Here is an 18,057-nt window from a genome sequence, read left to right on the forward strand (position 1 = left end):
CTTGACCTTTTAGCAGACAAAAATCTTCACATCAAAAAAGAGTTTGCAGAATAAAAAGCAACATCAATGACATGGCTAGACTGTGTAACTACATCAAGTCTACATTGTTGGGCATTTTGGAAACTAAGGGCAAGACCAAATTCCAAAGCCTTAACTTTCCACTAGTTGATAATAAAAATATCGGTTATTACAGACTATGGTTAGGAAAAGTAAAATTCTTTATTTCTCCTTTGGATTTTATTTGCATATTTCATAGATTTGAGTCTCAAAACCATCTTCACGAATGAGTTTAAAAAAGACCAAATGCATAATTGTGTGATTTTAACAGCCCATATAACAGTTTTCCGTTACCACACAGGTAACAATGCTGGTTCTAAAATACTGTATCTATTGATAATGATGTAAGATTCTGTAAAAGAATTGGTTCCTTTCCTGATTCTTTGGCAGAGATCAAAATACTTATTTCCTGCTACTTGTGTGAATTAACTGTATTAACATACTGACAAAATTATAACTGAATCTACATCTATCATGCCTATCAGTATGGCTACTAAACCAAACAGCTAAAAGCTAAAAACCTGCAGAACTTGGGCTGCCTAACAACACTGTTTTGCCCTTTGTGTTTATGTGTACTTTTAACATACTGTTTGAATTTCATTATTATGCATATTATTGTTCCATGGGACCACAGTCTCATTCCAAGTTCAGGCAGAACAACGACAATCATGGCTTTTCAACATTGCCTTTTATCTTCAGCAGTGGGCATTCCTCATTCACTCTATGCCATTCAAACCTTGCAAAGAATTTAAAACAAAAAAAGAAGTCTCATGGGCTTATCTGTGGTGCTGACTCCTGCAATAGTAATGCAAGTATGTGAACCTTCCTCACAAGATGTGTATGAAAGACGGCAGGGAAAACACCTCCAAGTTACATAGAAGAATTTGAGGGGAAGCAATATTAAATACAATGTCCACGAGTTGAAGCAAAAATGTAAAATATCCTCAGTCATGCAATGCCTCAGGCTAGGTTTTTTTCAGAGATGCTGGGTACAAAAAGAAATGGTAAAAATATAAACTTAAATTAAACAAAACAAAAAACTACCTTCACATGTTTCATATGAGGAAACTGAAAATGAAGCTCCAGAAACTAGTGTTGATCTCTAACAGTTCAACGGCATTGCTTTTCACCCCCAAAAGTCTAAAGCAAATTAAGAATTGGACTGTTTTCACATCCGAGTCCAGTAACTCATGACAGGAGCATTCCTTCTTCACCTGCAGCTCCCTGCTTCTTTACAATGGGAAAACATTCACACCACACAGGCACCTTTTGAGTGCCTCAGTTGAGAGATTAGGCTCTAAAAAGGAAGACCCCTGGACTGGCCAACATTAGAATGTGTGAAGAACCTCCACAAGGTATTTCAGCTTCACAAACGTGGCTTCACAAAGACTTGCTACACACAGCATCCATTCCTGCCACCCAACCCTGATAGCTGTTCCTGGACAAAAAAAAAATGCGCGGACACATATCTGAAGACTGTATAAAAAAGTTTTAAGATAAAAATACTTCATTTGTGAAGGGAGATGGGCAATACCAGATGCAAGTGAGGAAAAAATGAAAAAAAATGCAAGTAGTCCTATGCAGCTAGACTAATTTGCTTAATTTGCCTAAATGAAAGGACTCTGAGATCTAATGCTCCACACTACGTGTGTCTACCACTGGATTTCATAATGATGCAAATAATGATCGCCCTGCTTATAACAATTCATGTTGCCTATCACTAATCTGCAGGTCCAGGAAGCTCAGTGGCACTGAGATGCACAGGCAGTTCAGAAAACAAAAGCAAAAACGGTGAAAATGCTTCACTTCCCATGTAAACAGCAGGTTTCTGCATCTTTCAGCAAACACATGCACAAAAAAAAGTATTTCCAAGGAGACAACACAAGGCATTCCTCTGATGCTAAGACTTCCATCATCTGTCAAAGTTCCTGCTCAAAAGCACAGAAACACTAAGGTTGTTAAAAACCAATAGTTGCAAAGCTTTTTAAGCATTCTTTCTCATTAAGATTGTTCTTGAAGAAATGGCTATAACATTTCTCCTAAATTGCCCAAAACTCAACTCAAGAGAAAACAAGCTGGAAAAATTTTAGTGGGAATGAACCGAATGGAATCCGACAGAGATATGAGCAATTAGAGCACTACTACAAAATGCATTATGCAAACTTAGTACAAGTCTCAACAATGCTCTGCTAGAAATACTGTGTCTTGCAGACTACCTACATGTAAATATATTATTCTGTATAAGACCCGGACACTAAGCACTTCCTACTGCAAACAACAGATGTGTTAGTTAAACATATGTAAAGATACAATGAATTTACAAAATTGAACTGAAGTTATCCTTACACATACATGTTTGGAGGAACAGCCTCCGAACTATGAGTGTATTCCCCCCACAGCTCTTCAAAGCAGAACTTTGTTGTTTATGCAGAACGCAGTAAACACACTGAAATAAACTGTCATTTACATATATTTTGTTGTAAAGTATACTACAAAAGCAGATTTGTCAAAATGTTGATTCTATGCTTACAGAATTTTTTAAGCAATCGTCATCCACATCAAAGTTTGATGTATCAGTGGGGCTGCTGACTTCCGGGATGTAAGGTGCCTCACAGTTTCTAATGTTGTCCCAATCAATCCCAGCAAAAAATGGATGGTTCTTAAAGTCTTCTATCCCATTTTGACCAAGTCGATGCTCTCTGCTACAAATGAGCCTTCGGATGAGGTCCTTTGCACTTTCAGAGACATCTGTCACTTGAGCAGGAAACTGAAACCTCTCCTTAAAGAGTAAAATAAAATAGTTTATTACCAAGAAAAAGTTGGAAAAATCACTCTTCTTAGTGAAAATTATTATGTAGAAAAAGAAATGTGCAAATACTCTGGTTCTTAAATATATGCAGTAAGGTTTCTAGAAAAAAGACTTCCCCAAAGGACAGAAACTATTGAAATTGTTTTGTCTCCTAGTTTTTCTTCTTTATTTAAATTTCTCTTACACTGTTGAATTCTACAGCTACCTCCATGTGGAAGAACATTTAAGAATCTTCTGCAGAAGCCAACCAATGGATCCCGCCAGAAGAAAGTAATGCAAAAGGAGTGATGTAATGTAGCCAAGATTTACTTCATAGAGTGAACTAACAGCCATGTTTCCAAATCCTGATTTTTAGTTTTGACCTGCTTTATCCTAAAGCAAAGCCATCTGCAATCCATAACCACAAACTTACTATACGGAAACATACCTTTTGTTCTACATTTATGAACATTAACATAATTAGTACATAAAAACTCATTTTTAAATAAGCCTCCAAGTCACCCTATTACTTATTAAAAATTAGCTTAGAGAGAGACAGAAAGAGAAAGTGCACTAACTTTGTGGTTCATTATTTTCCCATAGGTCTCCACCAAGGACTCAGCATAAAAGGGCGTTTCTCCATAAAGCATTTCATACATGCAAACGCCTAGGGACCACCAGTCACACTCGGGCCCATACTTCCCTTTTCCATCTTCCATGGCCTGCAAGATTTCTGGGGAGATGTAGTCTGGGGTTCCAACTGCCACTGAAGATTGGACCTGTAGAAGTTACATTTCCAGGACTAAAATTAACTTACATCGTTACAGACACCGCTGTTTGTGGCACTGTGCACGTATATGTAAATTTAGCCTAGTGTTCTGGTTATAACAGTAACAATTAAACACAATAAAAAGGCTTCTAAATTCATAAAGAAATATGTAAGCATCCAAGGCACTACATTAATAGGCATCCCAACAACATACTTTTGCTCAACTCTTACAAATATTTAATAACAGAGAAAGAACAAAACTGTCAATTCTTAGGCTTAGACTTGGTATTAAGTAATTACAGATTAGGTAATCACATATATTAACTCAAATACTTTGTAGCACTCTGGGACATGCTTAACACACTGGAATTACATTCTAGTCACACCTACTATATACTGTGCAAGTTTAAATATACTACTAAAATATGATAATATGCTAATTGTATCTCATCCTGCTTATACTAAAGCTTACACTGTCAATAAAGATTTGAGCTCTGAGCTCTAAACGGAGAGATTCATAGTTCATCAACAAATACCTACTCAGTACTGACAGTGCAGCTTCTCTTTATTTATTTATGAGCTGACTATATGCATCTAAAAAGCTTTTAATATACAGTAAATCCAAGCAAAGTGCAGTCATGTTTTGAACCGAGGTTAGTTACATACCAATTCCATTACAATTCCATTTTGTTTGACATAAAGCACCTTTTCTCTTTATTAGCACACATTTTAGCAGCTAGCAAAGGACTGAAGAAAAGGTGTTTAGGAATATATCATTCTTTCAAATTTACCGTTCCATCTTCCATCAGTTTCAGACAAGAACCAAAATCTGCTAATCGAATATGTCCATTCATATCCATCAAAATGTTGTCTGGTTTAATATCCCTGCAAATAAAACACATTTCAGAATTACACAACACAAAATGTGTTGCATAACATATAGTCCAAGCATTAACTCTGCAACACCTTTATCATTCAAAACCAGCAACAGATCAGTTGACAGAACACAATCACTCATCATATGATGAAATTTGCACCAGGGACATTTCACGACAGGGGCTGTGGATCAAATTATATAATGCCTGTTAATTTTAGTAAGAATTATGTGGTCAAATTCCTCTCATCTCTTACAGGTATATAGGAGAATCTTACTCGCTCTGAACTTTTGTACATAAAACTTTTAAATCATCTAAAGAATTTTAGTGAAAAACTCTCAAGTGAAAGATGCACGCTCATACTGGAGCCGTAAAATAATCTTTAAGTTTTACTGTAGAACAAAGGTCAATGAAACCCTAAAATAATTAATGCCTTTTTAAATTTAGTGTCTTTCATCAACATTTTTCTCTCACGTACATCTCGGCTCCCTATGTACGTCTGTCATACTTCTGCTGAAATGACCAACAAAGCCGTTGCACACACTGCTGCAGCTCTGCTTGGCCAAATTCTGCAGCTGTCTCATTCAGGTCACGATACATTTGGAAAAATCTTTCTAAGCAGGCAACATAATAAATACTCCTTATTTTGCAAATTTGACCTTTTTTTTTTGGTCTCCTGTTTTACAGATACCTAAGTACACTGAAATACAGATAAAGTGTATGCCTCCAGTATGCAGCTGACTAGGACGAAAGCATCTATGCTCTCTAAGTTACCAGAGGGGCATTTATTGTTCAACTTGCAAACTAGGTCCAAATGTTGAAATTCCTTTTCATTAAAGTACAGTTATTAGAAATATCCATTAAGCTATAATTTTAAATATATGACATGATTACACTCTAACCTTATGTATTATATACAAAAAGTAAATTACAACTGTATGAATAAAGTACTATGAAGACTTCCTCAGTGAACAGTCATTTATAAGCCATAAGATCAAATCCCCTAAAACAAACAAAAAACAAGTGAAGCCCTGACTTTGCTTCACTCCCCTAACAACTTATAAATTAATGTCATCAATTGCTTTGCAGACAAATTTCAAAATATTCAGAAGCTAAGATATTCACATTGCACACGAGAGCAAGGTTTTGTTGTTTTTTTCGTTTGGTTTTTTGTTTGTTTGCTTTTAATAAAAACTGAGTTATAAACAATGTTTACTGAGACTTTACAATGGCAAAAAAATTAGAACCACAACTCGAACAACATTATAGAAGCAATGGCATGAAGGTGTCGCACCATTATATACTCAGTGACAATTAATACGGTAACAGCATGTTATTTTGAAGAAAAGTACTTTCTGAGTTGGTGTTACCCAAAGACAAGCAGGCAGTAGCCCATGCTGAAAACAAATTTTAGCCACCTTCCAAACATGCAGAAACATTTACAAAATAAAAAGCAAATACTACTTAAGAAATCATACTTTCGCATCCCACAACCGAGCATAAAGACAATTCTTCACAAAGTAAACCATAAAAATTAACCGAGTCCATTCTCTCAATAACATTCTTCCACTTGATTTTTGCTGACACTGAATAGACCAAAGAATTGCAACCTCCAGATTGAGATAGTTTTGTTTATTTTACGTTCACCCACAAAAAACATTCCTTACACACGTTCCTAAATAAAAACAAATACATGCTATTGAGACCTCTGGAGTTATAACTTCAGTTTAAAACACTTTGCAAAAACATGCACCTAAAAATCAAGTTCCTGTTAGAAGCTGGACCTAGTTCAAGCTAAACAAAAACATGAGTCACCCTTGAGGCTCCATTTATCCATGTTCTATCTTTTAATACATTCCCAAGAGAAATAATAATAATCACCACCATCATCCCAACCTTCCCCATTCAATCTCACAAAACAGCAGAAAACATTAAAAATCTCACTGTTGTCAACACTGTGTGAAAACAAACCTGCAAACAACACTGAAAGCACTCAGTTGAACAAGTATTTCTTGCAAAGCAAAGTTTGTAAGGCTCAGTAATAACTTCCTAATAACATTTTTTATAATTAAGGAAAAAAAGAGACCAACTTAATGCATACAAATTCTTTTCAGCTCTTGTAACAGAAGGTATGGGTTATGAACAACTGTTCTGAATTCAACTGAACTAGGTTAATAAAAGACAATTTGAAAGACAAGAATTGCTGGCCCCTCAGAGCAGCGTAGGCTATAAGCAAAGGGAAAGTTAAGAAAATTATAAGCCCCAGAGGGGAACAAGGAAGGGGAGTAATTATGCCAGTGTAACTGAAGAGTTCAAAGGTGGTGATTATGGGGAAAAATAATACGTCATGAAACCTGCATCTCTACTGAGCCTGCAGTTGTTAGATTCCATTAGAATAATGAGTTTTGTTCCAGGTTTTTGTTTTGAATGACATTTGGTGACTCTCCTTTAGTGATCAGAACTGATTCTTCTTCTGTTCTAAACAGAGCACGGTCTTGCCTCTTCACACCTACTCCACATTCCCTAGCTTATCCCAGTTTCTTCACTGTATGAACTTGTTCCCTCTTCCCACGCTTCCATCTTGGCTGCAGTTTTATTCCTATCATCCCCTGCCTCCTAGACTCACCTCAAAAGTTGAGATGTCCAATCCTCTATGGCCTATCAAACCCAAATCTCCTCCCCTTTTATTTCCTTCTTTCACTCTCAGCTTCTTCACTCCTAAGTCCTAGTCTCCTGCATGTACACATTTAACTAATGTTTTTTTCTCCCATCTCAGTTGTCAGCAGTCAGTATTTCCCCATAGTCACTTCTCAGATTCCCTTCCCATTCCCACTGGCTTCCTATTCCTCTAATCCTTGCCATCCTCTTTCCTCATGCCCAGTTTTTGTTCTGTTGCACAGGAATCTTCTTTGACACCAAAGGAAGAGCGCTATTAACAACAAAGAGCCTCCATGCTCTCTCTAGTGTCTATTTACCAACATCTCCCAAAACTGCAGGGCCCGTCCTTTCATTCTTACAGCTCTGAACCTGCAAACCTACAGCAGAAGAAAACTGAAAAGCCTTTAGGGACCACACTCTGCATATGGTTGTTTGAAACTCGTAACAACTGGCATACTGGGGGGAAAATTATACCCTGAAAATATCAAGGTGGGGGGCAGAAGAATGAAAATATGTCCATGACTCAGGGAAGATTATCTCCTGGATTTCAACAGTGGCTCCATATGCCAGAGCAGAAGAATTTCTCACAGGGCTTGTAAGAATTATTTTATTCATTTAAAATCTATATAGGAAAAGCAATGCATATTTCTTGATGTTGTTCGTGGAAAGAGATGACACTGCTTGAGGCAGATACTAAGGAAGGAAAATTCCAGACCAAGTAGCTAAAATCTGGCAAAAGTAATGAGCAAATAATGTAAAGTTATATGGTTTAGTGAATAGAACACTGGGCTGAATCTCTGTAGATAAGAGTTACTGGGTGATTGTTGGCAAACCATTTCAACATCACTCAACGATAACACTGGTACTCAGTCAAGCAACTATTATCATCTGGCTAGAAGGCTACGGAGCACTAATACTCTAAGTAACCCTGTAATTAGTCCACTATAATAAAAGAAAAAGGTCTGCTCACTTGAAATACAAAATAATAATTCAGTTTCGAGAAGTATAAGCATTCGGAAGCCATTTTATGAACCAGATTTATAGTGGGAACAACTATTGAATTGGGGGAATTGCTCCGACACCACTGTGCCCTCTGGAGACCGAGTTGTACCAAGTCCCAGACAGTTCAGCTCTACTCTTGAGAGCAGCTTCTGTGGGAAGTCCAGTGTGCAAGGGGTACAGGTTGCCAGAGTTAGACCTGGTACAAATCAAGCTAGTACAAGTTTTTCAAATGTACTCCACAGTGAATTGAGGGGACACAGGTACCCAGCATACCCAAATACAAACCTTCCTTAAATCAACTTTTTTGTAGCATTGCCACCTGAGGATGTGAACTGAGCAAAGACTGCTGTTCTGCTTTTTTTTGAATGAGTGATATACCAGCATCAAAGGATCTAGAAGTCTGGACCAAATAAACTTCTTTAGAAACACATATGTCCATTTAAACCATGACTCCAACACAGAGTACAGGAGAACCTTCTATTTTTCTGAGCTGCACTGGCCTTGACTGTAGGAGTGTATCCAGCACTGCACAGCAGCTTGGATAAAGTGATGCTCTCTGTATTTGTTTTGCAGACTTTCGTTATTTGCTTCTGTTCACCTGGAAAATGCTATAGGAATAAACAGTTTGTGTGATACTGGAAACCTCACTTGCACAGAAAATGAGTGTGGAGGCTTATGAGAAAAATTTGAAAAATCTTTAATGAATCATTTTTCATAATGCTTCTTTGTTTAATTTAGAGAGCTGTTCTTCAGATTGGCATGTTTACCTGGATGACTTCACTCACCTCTCTTTAAAACAGTTTACTTTCTTAAGCCATAATTAAAACCCAAACATTTTACATACTAACTGTGTTAACATAAACAACATTCTGGAATGGGACTACAGCAGACTTCTGGATTATTGACATTCATTTTGATTTCTCTGTTAATGAGCCAGAGTAGAATTTCATTTGTTCAGTAAGACTCAAGAAAAAGTATTCCCTCTGAGACATGCTAAATCCATAGCACATTCCAGCTGTAAAACAACCTGAAAAGACTTTTAATACATGCAAATGTATTTTTTTTCCTGGATTCATTTCTAATACTAAACGAAAATTCAGGAATCGTGAGGTCTTGCATATTGAAATTTGGACTGGACAACCTCCTTAAGTTCCTTCCAACTTGAATTAGCTGATCATCTTATGGTTTCAAAGTATACCTGTTCCTGAGGTTCATCTATGTCATTCTTTGAGTCATTGAATCAATGTTATTCAGTTATTTGCAAGACCACATGGAGTTTCTCGGGTCTACAGCTCAGGAAGCAGCAGATTCCAGAAGAATCTTCAGTTAATTTTGTTTCATGGGCAGCCTCATGGAGGCAGGGGACCAGACAAACAGAAAGGAAGATACATCAAAAACAGAGTGACATTTAATGCAAGAACTGTAACATGATGATTAAGCAGCAGTTGTGTCAGACACTACCAAAGATTATGCCAATGGACCAACTCACAGGCCCACATATTTAGGTTTACACCATAAAACCCCTTCTGGCATTGAAGGGTTTGGGACCAGTAGTCCCTCTTCTTGGTAACTGTACAGTTATGACGCAGAAGTGCCCACTTTGGTTATTAATTTGCAATGTATTTATTCTTTTTTTCAAAACAAATATGATCAGGCAGAAATAACAGAAAAGGTGAGTCCCCCTCTGTAACTAATATCAACAAAAGGTGGCCAGGTGGTGCAAGGGGACATCTTTCAATATGTCCAATATGTCCTCATAGGAATAAACATTTCAGATGCTAATGGACTGTCCTCATGTACACAGCTGAGCTCTTAAAAAAGCAGCAGAACTGAAATGACAATAAAGGGGCTTATGTGGTTCTAAATTCAACAACTGCAATGTGAGCTGAGCCTGAAGAAAAAAATGGACCTGTCTGAAATCCAAAGAGCAATTTGATAGCTGAGCTAACAGTTTATTTTAGCCCACTGGATAAGAAAGGGATAATTGGAGAACAAATTTTTATTTCTAATGTTAACATTAGAAAAGCATGGAAATTAACTAATTTTCCTAAACAGGTCACACGCCCCAAGACATGCTGTCCTTGAATAGTAAAGAACAAAGTGAATAGCTTACATTAAATTCTTTTTCTGTGAAATCTTCACATGAACAGTATTTTTTTTTAATGCTACCAATGTAAATTAAAATACCAGCAGATGAGAAAAATAAATTCATTTCAGGTGTAACTGCTGGCACAGAGAAACTGATCCAGACAACTTATTGCTAATTGAGGATTTCACAGCACATTATTTTCTCATTATACATGCAAGAGCATTCCCCAAAAGTATAAATCAAAATGTTAAAAGCAGACATCAATGGTTATAATTATCCACTCTTACACAAAAAATGTTATCCTTTGCCAAGTTACCTACTCTAAAACAACATAACCAAGATCCTACTGCTAGAATGCCTGGGCTTTTTATCCAAAATTCCTTCAGAACACAGGATTATCCTTAGTCAGGACAGAAGTTTGGCAAACTGTTTATTTCACTCCCTTCTGTTGTTTCAGGCAGACTTTTCTTCCACACTCCTCTTCTCCTCACACAGAAATGCTACATCCATGATAAAAAAAATGAAGACATTTGGTTTTGGCAGCATTCCAATGAAAGGAGAAAATTTGGTGCCCGTGAAGTTTTTATTAAGGTATTCAGCGATGCTATACTGACAGCCCGCTTAAGATATGCAGAGTGAAACAGCTGGTGAACTTCCATCAAGAATGCTAGTCAATTGATGCATTTTTTTCACAGTCAAACCTCCAGGCACTGATGTCCAGGAGCTTATTTCTATTTTCGATTACACTATACTGGGTTATATCAAAGTCAAAGTTGCCATATTCTGCCAACTAAAGTTTATCTGAAATCTAGTGAGAAAAACTAGAAATAGGCTCCATCTGGCAGAAAGACTGGTGTGCAATGAGCCAAATTAGATTTGGACAGTCGGCAGTTATTCTTTAGTAATCTCAATAAGACAGACCGCACAAGATAGCAGCATGAGAAAACTGGAATATGTTGTACCTCATTAACCATGCCTCTTATCAAGACTCTACGGTGCCTTCTCCTAAACAGACACTCCTCCACTTTTGAGTGGAATCCAAAAAGTGCATATTTCAATTGAATTCAAAATCATTTAAATAACTTTGATCACAACCTTATTATTTACATAGCACCCAAACAGTTGCATCGTGTTTATATATTAAACAAAACCTGCTTAATATAAAGCTGACAAACTGAAGCTTGCAACTGAAAAAGACGTAGTAGCCTTGCATATAGCCTTGAAGTCCATAGGAACAGTCAAAGACTAAACACTTTAGGATTTAAGCCTTAATAAGCAAGCAACTGCATGGAAAAAATAAATGCCATAAACAATCTTATTTTAAAATTACAATGAGGAAGTTCAACTTTTTTTTTTTTTCTTAAACAGTATCTTATATTGTAAAACTCCCTTGTTTTCTCATTAACTCTTGAAAATAAATCATTATGTATGTGTTGTTCCAGGAACACCCAGTAATTCACCTCTATTAAAAGAATCTTGCTACTCCCAGCAGCAGGAGATTCATCTAGATCTCACTGAAGTCAGTGGACAACTACTAGGAAACATCAACCAAACCAAGACAATAAAGGTTCTAGATCTGTGATATAGTCATTATTTATTGATCAGTGTGTGCAATTTTATATTTATACTGTTACACATCCTAACCAAGTTTTATTCTTAGTAATATTACAAAACTAAACTAAAGACAATACAGAAATCAAGGTTTCATGTACTAGATGTAATACATGTGCTACATCACATACAGAATCAGGTATTGAATCCAATCTTACTTAGTTTCAGACTATACGTTCTGCCAAAGTGTACTTTTTTAATCCCTAATCCAGATTGAGAGATATAACTTCTGTGTCCACTAAAAATAAGGTAATTACATTCCTCTTTTACTACAAAGAACTTGCACCACAGACGAAGTATACAATGCAAAAAAGACCAAGGCAAATTGTTAACCACATCGAGTGTAGGCAACACAAGTAGTAACGAATTTAAATCCCAATGAAAGATACTTCTATGAGACATTAGAAAACACTTTCATCATAACGACAGTAGGACACTGGAACTAATTGCTTAGGGAAATTTCACCATCTCTGTCACTGGTTTTTTTTTGTTGTTTTTTTTTTTTGTTTTTGTTTTTTAAGAACTGGTTAGACAAACATTTGTCAAGAGTGGTTTAGCTATAGTTTGATCCTGCCTTGCAGCAGAACAAAAGTATTAGCTGACCTCTTCGAGTCCTCTCCCAGTCCTTTTCTCTACAGCTCCATACCACTCTAATTTCTGCCACTCAGTCAAGTATTCTGGACATAACACAGTATTTACCTTATGGTATCCAAAGTCCTTTATGAATTTCAAATGCTAATAAAGGAAATAATAACAAACAACAGGGAATGAGTACATCAGCCAACACATATACATCTTGAGTTTGTTCAGGCACTGATATTCATTCCTGAACACTTGAACTGAATGCAGTTACTGGCTTATAAATATATGCTCCACCACATCATATTAGAATGTCCTAGAATTAATTTACCTTAGAAAAATGTCTCCCTGTGGCCTTTGTGCATATGTATTTGCTTTCAAATAACGCTTTCAAATATTTTTCAAATAAATATGATAACAGTTCTAAAACAAGGATAATTATTTTTAAAAGCTGCTTACATCCAAATTTTTCCCTTCTTTTAAAAAAGTAAGTATAAGGAGTGATCTGAAAAATTATTTTTGATAAGTGCTTGGCAGCTACATACTCCCTGTAGCTATTGTCTTTCATCTAAAATGCTAATCAACTGACAGAACCAGATATCTATGGAGAAAACCCTCACATCCAGGCTAGGTCCCTCATGCAGTATTTTCAAGAGATGTCAGGGCAAAGTCACTTGTGATGTCTAAGGATTATTTCTATTGTCTCGTCAGTTTTACAGACTAAAACCAAGAACACACTGTGTCATTTTATAACCATTTTAAATGTAATACCTTCCAATGCTGATTTACATATGCCATTTTAAACACTTATGAAATAAAAGTAAGAGAGTTGTAGATATTATCAGAAAGACAATTCCTTATGGCAAACAATGATGGACGTAACGGGAAGTCTGATATCCAATGCACCCTGAAACTGGTAAAAGTTCAAATAAAAAAAAAAAAAGGGAAGTTAACTGAAATAGCCTGACTACCAAACACTGGAACCGACAAAAAAAACCAAATGAAAAACCCTAATAAATGAACTGACCTCTTACAGTAGAGCAAGAGTATAGAAGTTAGTAACTTTCCTCAGGGTTGTCTCGTACCAGAGTTATTCGTATTAGACCAAAAACTTGTAGGGACTCAAATATAAAATCAGGCACACATAAAGCATTAAACATTTGAATGTTTAATAATGCATTGATCTTGAACAGAATAGTATTGTTGAGTAAAAATTCATGCATAAGAAGATGAGAGCCTTGTACTGTATTTCTTTTCAGGTAATGTTAATAGTTTCAAATAGCTACTTATGATGGTCTCTCAGGATGCAAAATATGTGAGGCACAAGCATAAAAGTTTTGAAAGATGTGCAAACAAAAGATGGGAGAAACAAAACAGGAATGTTTATTTTTTTAGCAACAAAAGTCAATTTGAAAAACAAGTATTTGGTTTGAGAAGTCCAAACATCATCATAGGAAATTAGTAAAAATTGTTACTAACTGAATGCAATTTGTAAAACTCAAGGAGACAATGCTCAGGAAATGAGATAAATATTCTCACATGAAACAAGACAAGTTGTAACATAACTACAGAACAATACTCTAAAGCTCTGGAGGTATTATGCCATTCATTGATCAAAGTCAATCCAGAATTATAGTTAATTTGAAAGGACTACTCAAAATCCAACTGGACATGGCGCTTGGCAATCTGCTCTTATTGACCCTGCTCTGAGCAGGGAGGGTTGGACTAGTTGATCTCAGGAGGTCCCTTCCAACCTCAACCATCCTGTGATCCTGAAATTATGATTAAAGCTGCCTTTTCAATTTTCTTTCAGTAACAACATTCTGGTTATATTGTATCAAAGCTCCCCAAATCTAATTCTGAAATGCAGTAACACCAAGATACTATATATTCAGTTGTAGCAGCATATATACTTCTGACTTCTTGTGGCTTAAGACAGAACGTGTCTTTAGCCTCAGTATTAATAATGGTCCTGGTTTTGCACTGGAAATTGCAGTTCATAAAAGAAAAATTGGCAAAGTCTCTCTCTCTCAACTCTACAAGGATACGACAGGTAAAAACACAAAACTGTCAGGATCATTTCTTGATGTTTAGTAGTAGTCAGGCTTACAAAATTTGTTAAAATGAAAAACTTCCTTTTCCTGCTCTAAAGTCTGACAAACAAAGTCCCTATTTATCCCAAAATGCTCAGCAATCAAGGTTAGCCTTTGACATTGCTGACACTGTTAAGATAATAAATGCTGGCAAGACTGGCCTCAAGCCATCAGATAACACTACATGAGTAGCCATCCACACCACTGCTCCCTCGCACAGGTTTTCCCTGCGTAAGAAGTCCTGGCTATCAGAGGAAACTCATCTCCTTGTGAGAACAGCTTCAGCACACGAGTCTGCGGCTATGGCAGGGCACGGCGTACAAGTCTCCTCCTTGTGTCTCAGAAGTATGGTAACCACCACCGACCGCTCTGTTGCCCCAAAGCAGCATCTTTCTTTCACATACCAATTTCAAGAAGAGTTTACACTTACTGCCAGATAATGTTAAAGGATCAGCTAGCCGGCTTATTCTGTTGAAATGTAACTTCATCATATGGTTTGCCTCTCACATCAGGAGCCCCAGCTACAGTCACAGCTTCCCCTAATGCCTCTTGCTTTTCTTAAGTGGGGACTCTGTCCTCATCCTGACTCCCTAGTTAATCATATTGAAACTCACTGTACAACAATTTTGAACTTAACAAGCAAAGGAAGACAAGATTTTTTAATTATAATTATTTTTAAACCAACAGCAGCAAGGCAAGGACCATAGTAAGACTTTGAAGGGGTAATATATGTACGGAATTTGCTGAAGATGCAAGCTAGGCACTCTTCTGGCATGGACTACTTATCTGAACTTCATATTCCAGTACAGGGATTACTTTTCTCACTGTGTTTTCCTTAGCTGAATTATTTGTAAACTCGAAGTAACTATATGCGTGCTTCTTTATTATTACAGAAGAATATTCTCAGGAATACACAGGCACTAGAATGGAGTATATAAGTATCTCCAAAAGAAAAGGATTTAAGTCAGGACTGTTTGCTTATTGACGGTTCTTCAGAACCCAACTACTTGCAGGCAGGAGGGTTCAAAATAGGTGTTTAAGTTATACCTTTATGTGACTAATTAACTGTGCCTACACTGAAAATACAACAACTTGACACGAAGGAGCCTCTGGGAAAAAAAGTGATGGCAGGGAGTGGATTGCTCACCTAGCAAGCAGCCTATACCAGAGGGGCCCTGAAGAAAAAAAAACGTAGTTGAAAATGGGCTGTGAACCAGAAGTTTTGCCACGGTGGGCTGTGTACTATTTGTGAAGGAAGAGTTGGGAACCTTTAATTTACACAGCATTTAGAAAACAAAACAAAAAGCCTGATTTAATTTCTCTACCTCCATCTGGTGTTCTTCTAGTTTTCTAATAAGCTACGAATACATGCAGTGGAGGACCTGGCTGAGGGCACTCACTATTTTCACCTCTCTAACCTGCCCAGCTGTCACAATGCTTTTTTTGGATCTGATCATTCTGCTTATAGTTTCACATTCCTCAACAGAAACTCCACACCAACAACATTCATCAGAGAAAACGGCCATTTGAGTCAACACTTGAGAGAATAATGGCCTTCAAGTTCAAGCCCAAAGTTGCATGAATATTGAGAAAGTACGTGGCAGACAAATTTAACTCTCATAGAAGTGCATTCAAGTATCTTGAACATAGTTTGCTCTTTGTTGTGGCAGTCTGTTAGATGATACTTGAAAACACTTACTAAAAAACAAACTAATTTAAGCTAATGGTGGTAGAAATTTCAATTTCATTGACCACTCAACTTTAAATATTAGGTTTATTCACTTAAGATTTCAATATAATTACAACAAAATACCAAGCGGCTTGTTTGAACTCTGTGAACTTCAATTGACAGAACTATTTCTGGGTTGCTGAACTGTACTCTTTTGTATCATTCTACACTTTTCCTCCAAAAGATAGGAATAAAAATATTATCATGACAATTAAAAAAAAAAACTCGTATATTTGCCATGTTTTGCCATGTCAACTTTATTGGAATTCCATTTTGGCTTCCAAGAACTCAAGTAAACAGATTAAGAACTCCACAACCACTACCCTGCAGCATATTCTAAAGATTAAAAAATTAAAGTCTGCTAAGTAAGGCTAATTCATGTCAAAGCTTTTAGATTTCTAATAGTATCATGAGTTACTGGTGGGTAAAGGAGTAGAAAGAGTAAGCTCCTTAAGAATGTTATGTCCATCTGTGAGTGCCATCTGTCAAAGAAATCCTGAAAGAGGCTAAAGAGGAATCCAGAATATGCCCGGCTGTTGTGCTGTAAATTACTACCTATGCTAGAAAACTTTAACACATATTTCTAGGCAGATAAATGCTTTCTTTCCTTTTGATTCTCATTTTAGATATGCAATCTCTGCTCTCTGCATTTCAGTACAACCATACATAGTCTCTGAAACAGCTGAGTGCATTGAATAATTCTGAAAGTAAACTGGACAACATAAACCAAGGACTTGATTGGTTTTGACAATGACAGTCAAAAAACATTTTTCATATGCATTTTTTTAAATGCACTGATGATACTAGGAAAGCAATTCACAGAAGAATGTTCACTCAGAAGCTGTCTGAACAATTTAACAAGAATTAATATATATTCTTATGTATGCGTTTGTACGTATATAAGACACGCATATATGTTTTTTAATTATCAGGGATATTTCTAAGTGCCCTGAGCTGAAGCAAGCTGTTAGTTGCAAATCACTAGAAAATTTCTGGGACTGATGAAACAAACTAACCTGCTATGTCCATACTGCATCCCACAGCAACTCTTCCCCAGTCCTTTTCTATCTTCCTCTGGGAATAAATACACAGATATAAATACACCAAGAATTATGGGAGGTGAGGGAAAGGGAGATCTGTACAGAAATGAGTTCTGAGATCACTGGATGCTTTTCATTTTGCCAAGGAAGGATATACAGTCTTAATATGAGGTTGATCTTATCCCTCTCCCATCCATGTTCTCGATCAGCAATAAAAATCACCATGAAGCTATAAAAATATATGGGGGGGGGGGGGAACCACACAGAAGAATGTAGAACATACTTTAAAGACACATAAAACATAAAGGAATAGAGAGCACATTACAAAAATTTAAATAAATTGTTTCTTGTTCCTGAGTTATGTGGGAAACAGAACAAAGATAAGAGGCAAAGGCTGCAAAGTAAACCCTGGAGGCTAAAAAAAAAAAATGGTTTACAATGAGAAGAAAACCAATGCCATCCCAAGAGAACAAATATATACATCAAATACTTGCCATAGCTGTTGCAAGCATGCAAAGAAGCACTGTTATATCCTATATATTTTACTGTTCTTCCCCCAGGCTAGTATGGCTTTAGATTTCACATATTTTTTGAAAAACCTTCCTGTCCAGCAGGAAGAAGAATGTTTCAGAAAACAACACTACTATGCAGCCATGTTAATGTGCTGCATAGATCCTTTGCTTTCTTCTTCCTTCATGCAATAAAGGTTTACTCAGCAGTTACACAGCACAGATACTCGTGATTCCTCTTTTTTTAATGGAAGTCAG

General features: G+C 36.6%; 1 protein-coding gene across 8 annotated transcripts in view; it reads right to left on the reverse strand.

Moving 5' to 3' along the window:
• Nucleotides 1–18,057, reverse strand: part of CDC42BPA (CDC42 binding protein kinase alpha) — a 192,976-nt gene that overhangs the window by 79,069 nt on the left and 95,850 nt on the right. For all 8 annotated transcript variants that reach the window (XR_012041682.1, XM_072857060.1, XM_072857062.1 and 5 more), the window contains 3 exons: nucleotides 4,406–4,499; nucleotides 3,424–3,624; nucleotides 2,588–2,836 (listed from right to left, as the gene is read on the reverse strand). Coding sequence is in view for 7 of the 8 variants with exons in the window: in XM_072857060.1 (XP_072713161.1) it covers nucleotides 2,588–2,836; nucleotides 3,424–3,624; nucleotides 4,406–4,499 (544 nt within the window). In the remaining variant the exon portion in view is untranslated. The remainder of the gene's footprint in view (nucleotides 1–2,587; nucleotides 2,837–3,423; nucleotides 3,625–4,405; nucleotides 4,500–18,057) is intronic.

This window comes from Ciconia boyciana, chromosome 3, assembly GCF_034638445.1.
Source record: "Ciconia boyciana chromosome 3, ASM3463844v1, whole genome shotgun sequence".
Lineage (NCBI taxonomy): Eukaryota > Metazoa > Chordata > Aves > Ciconiiformes > Ciconiidae > Ciconia > Ciconia boyciana.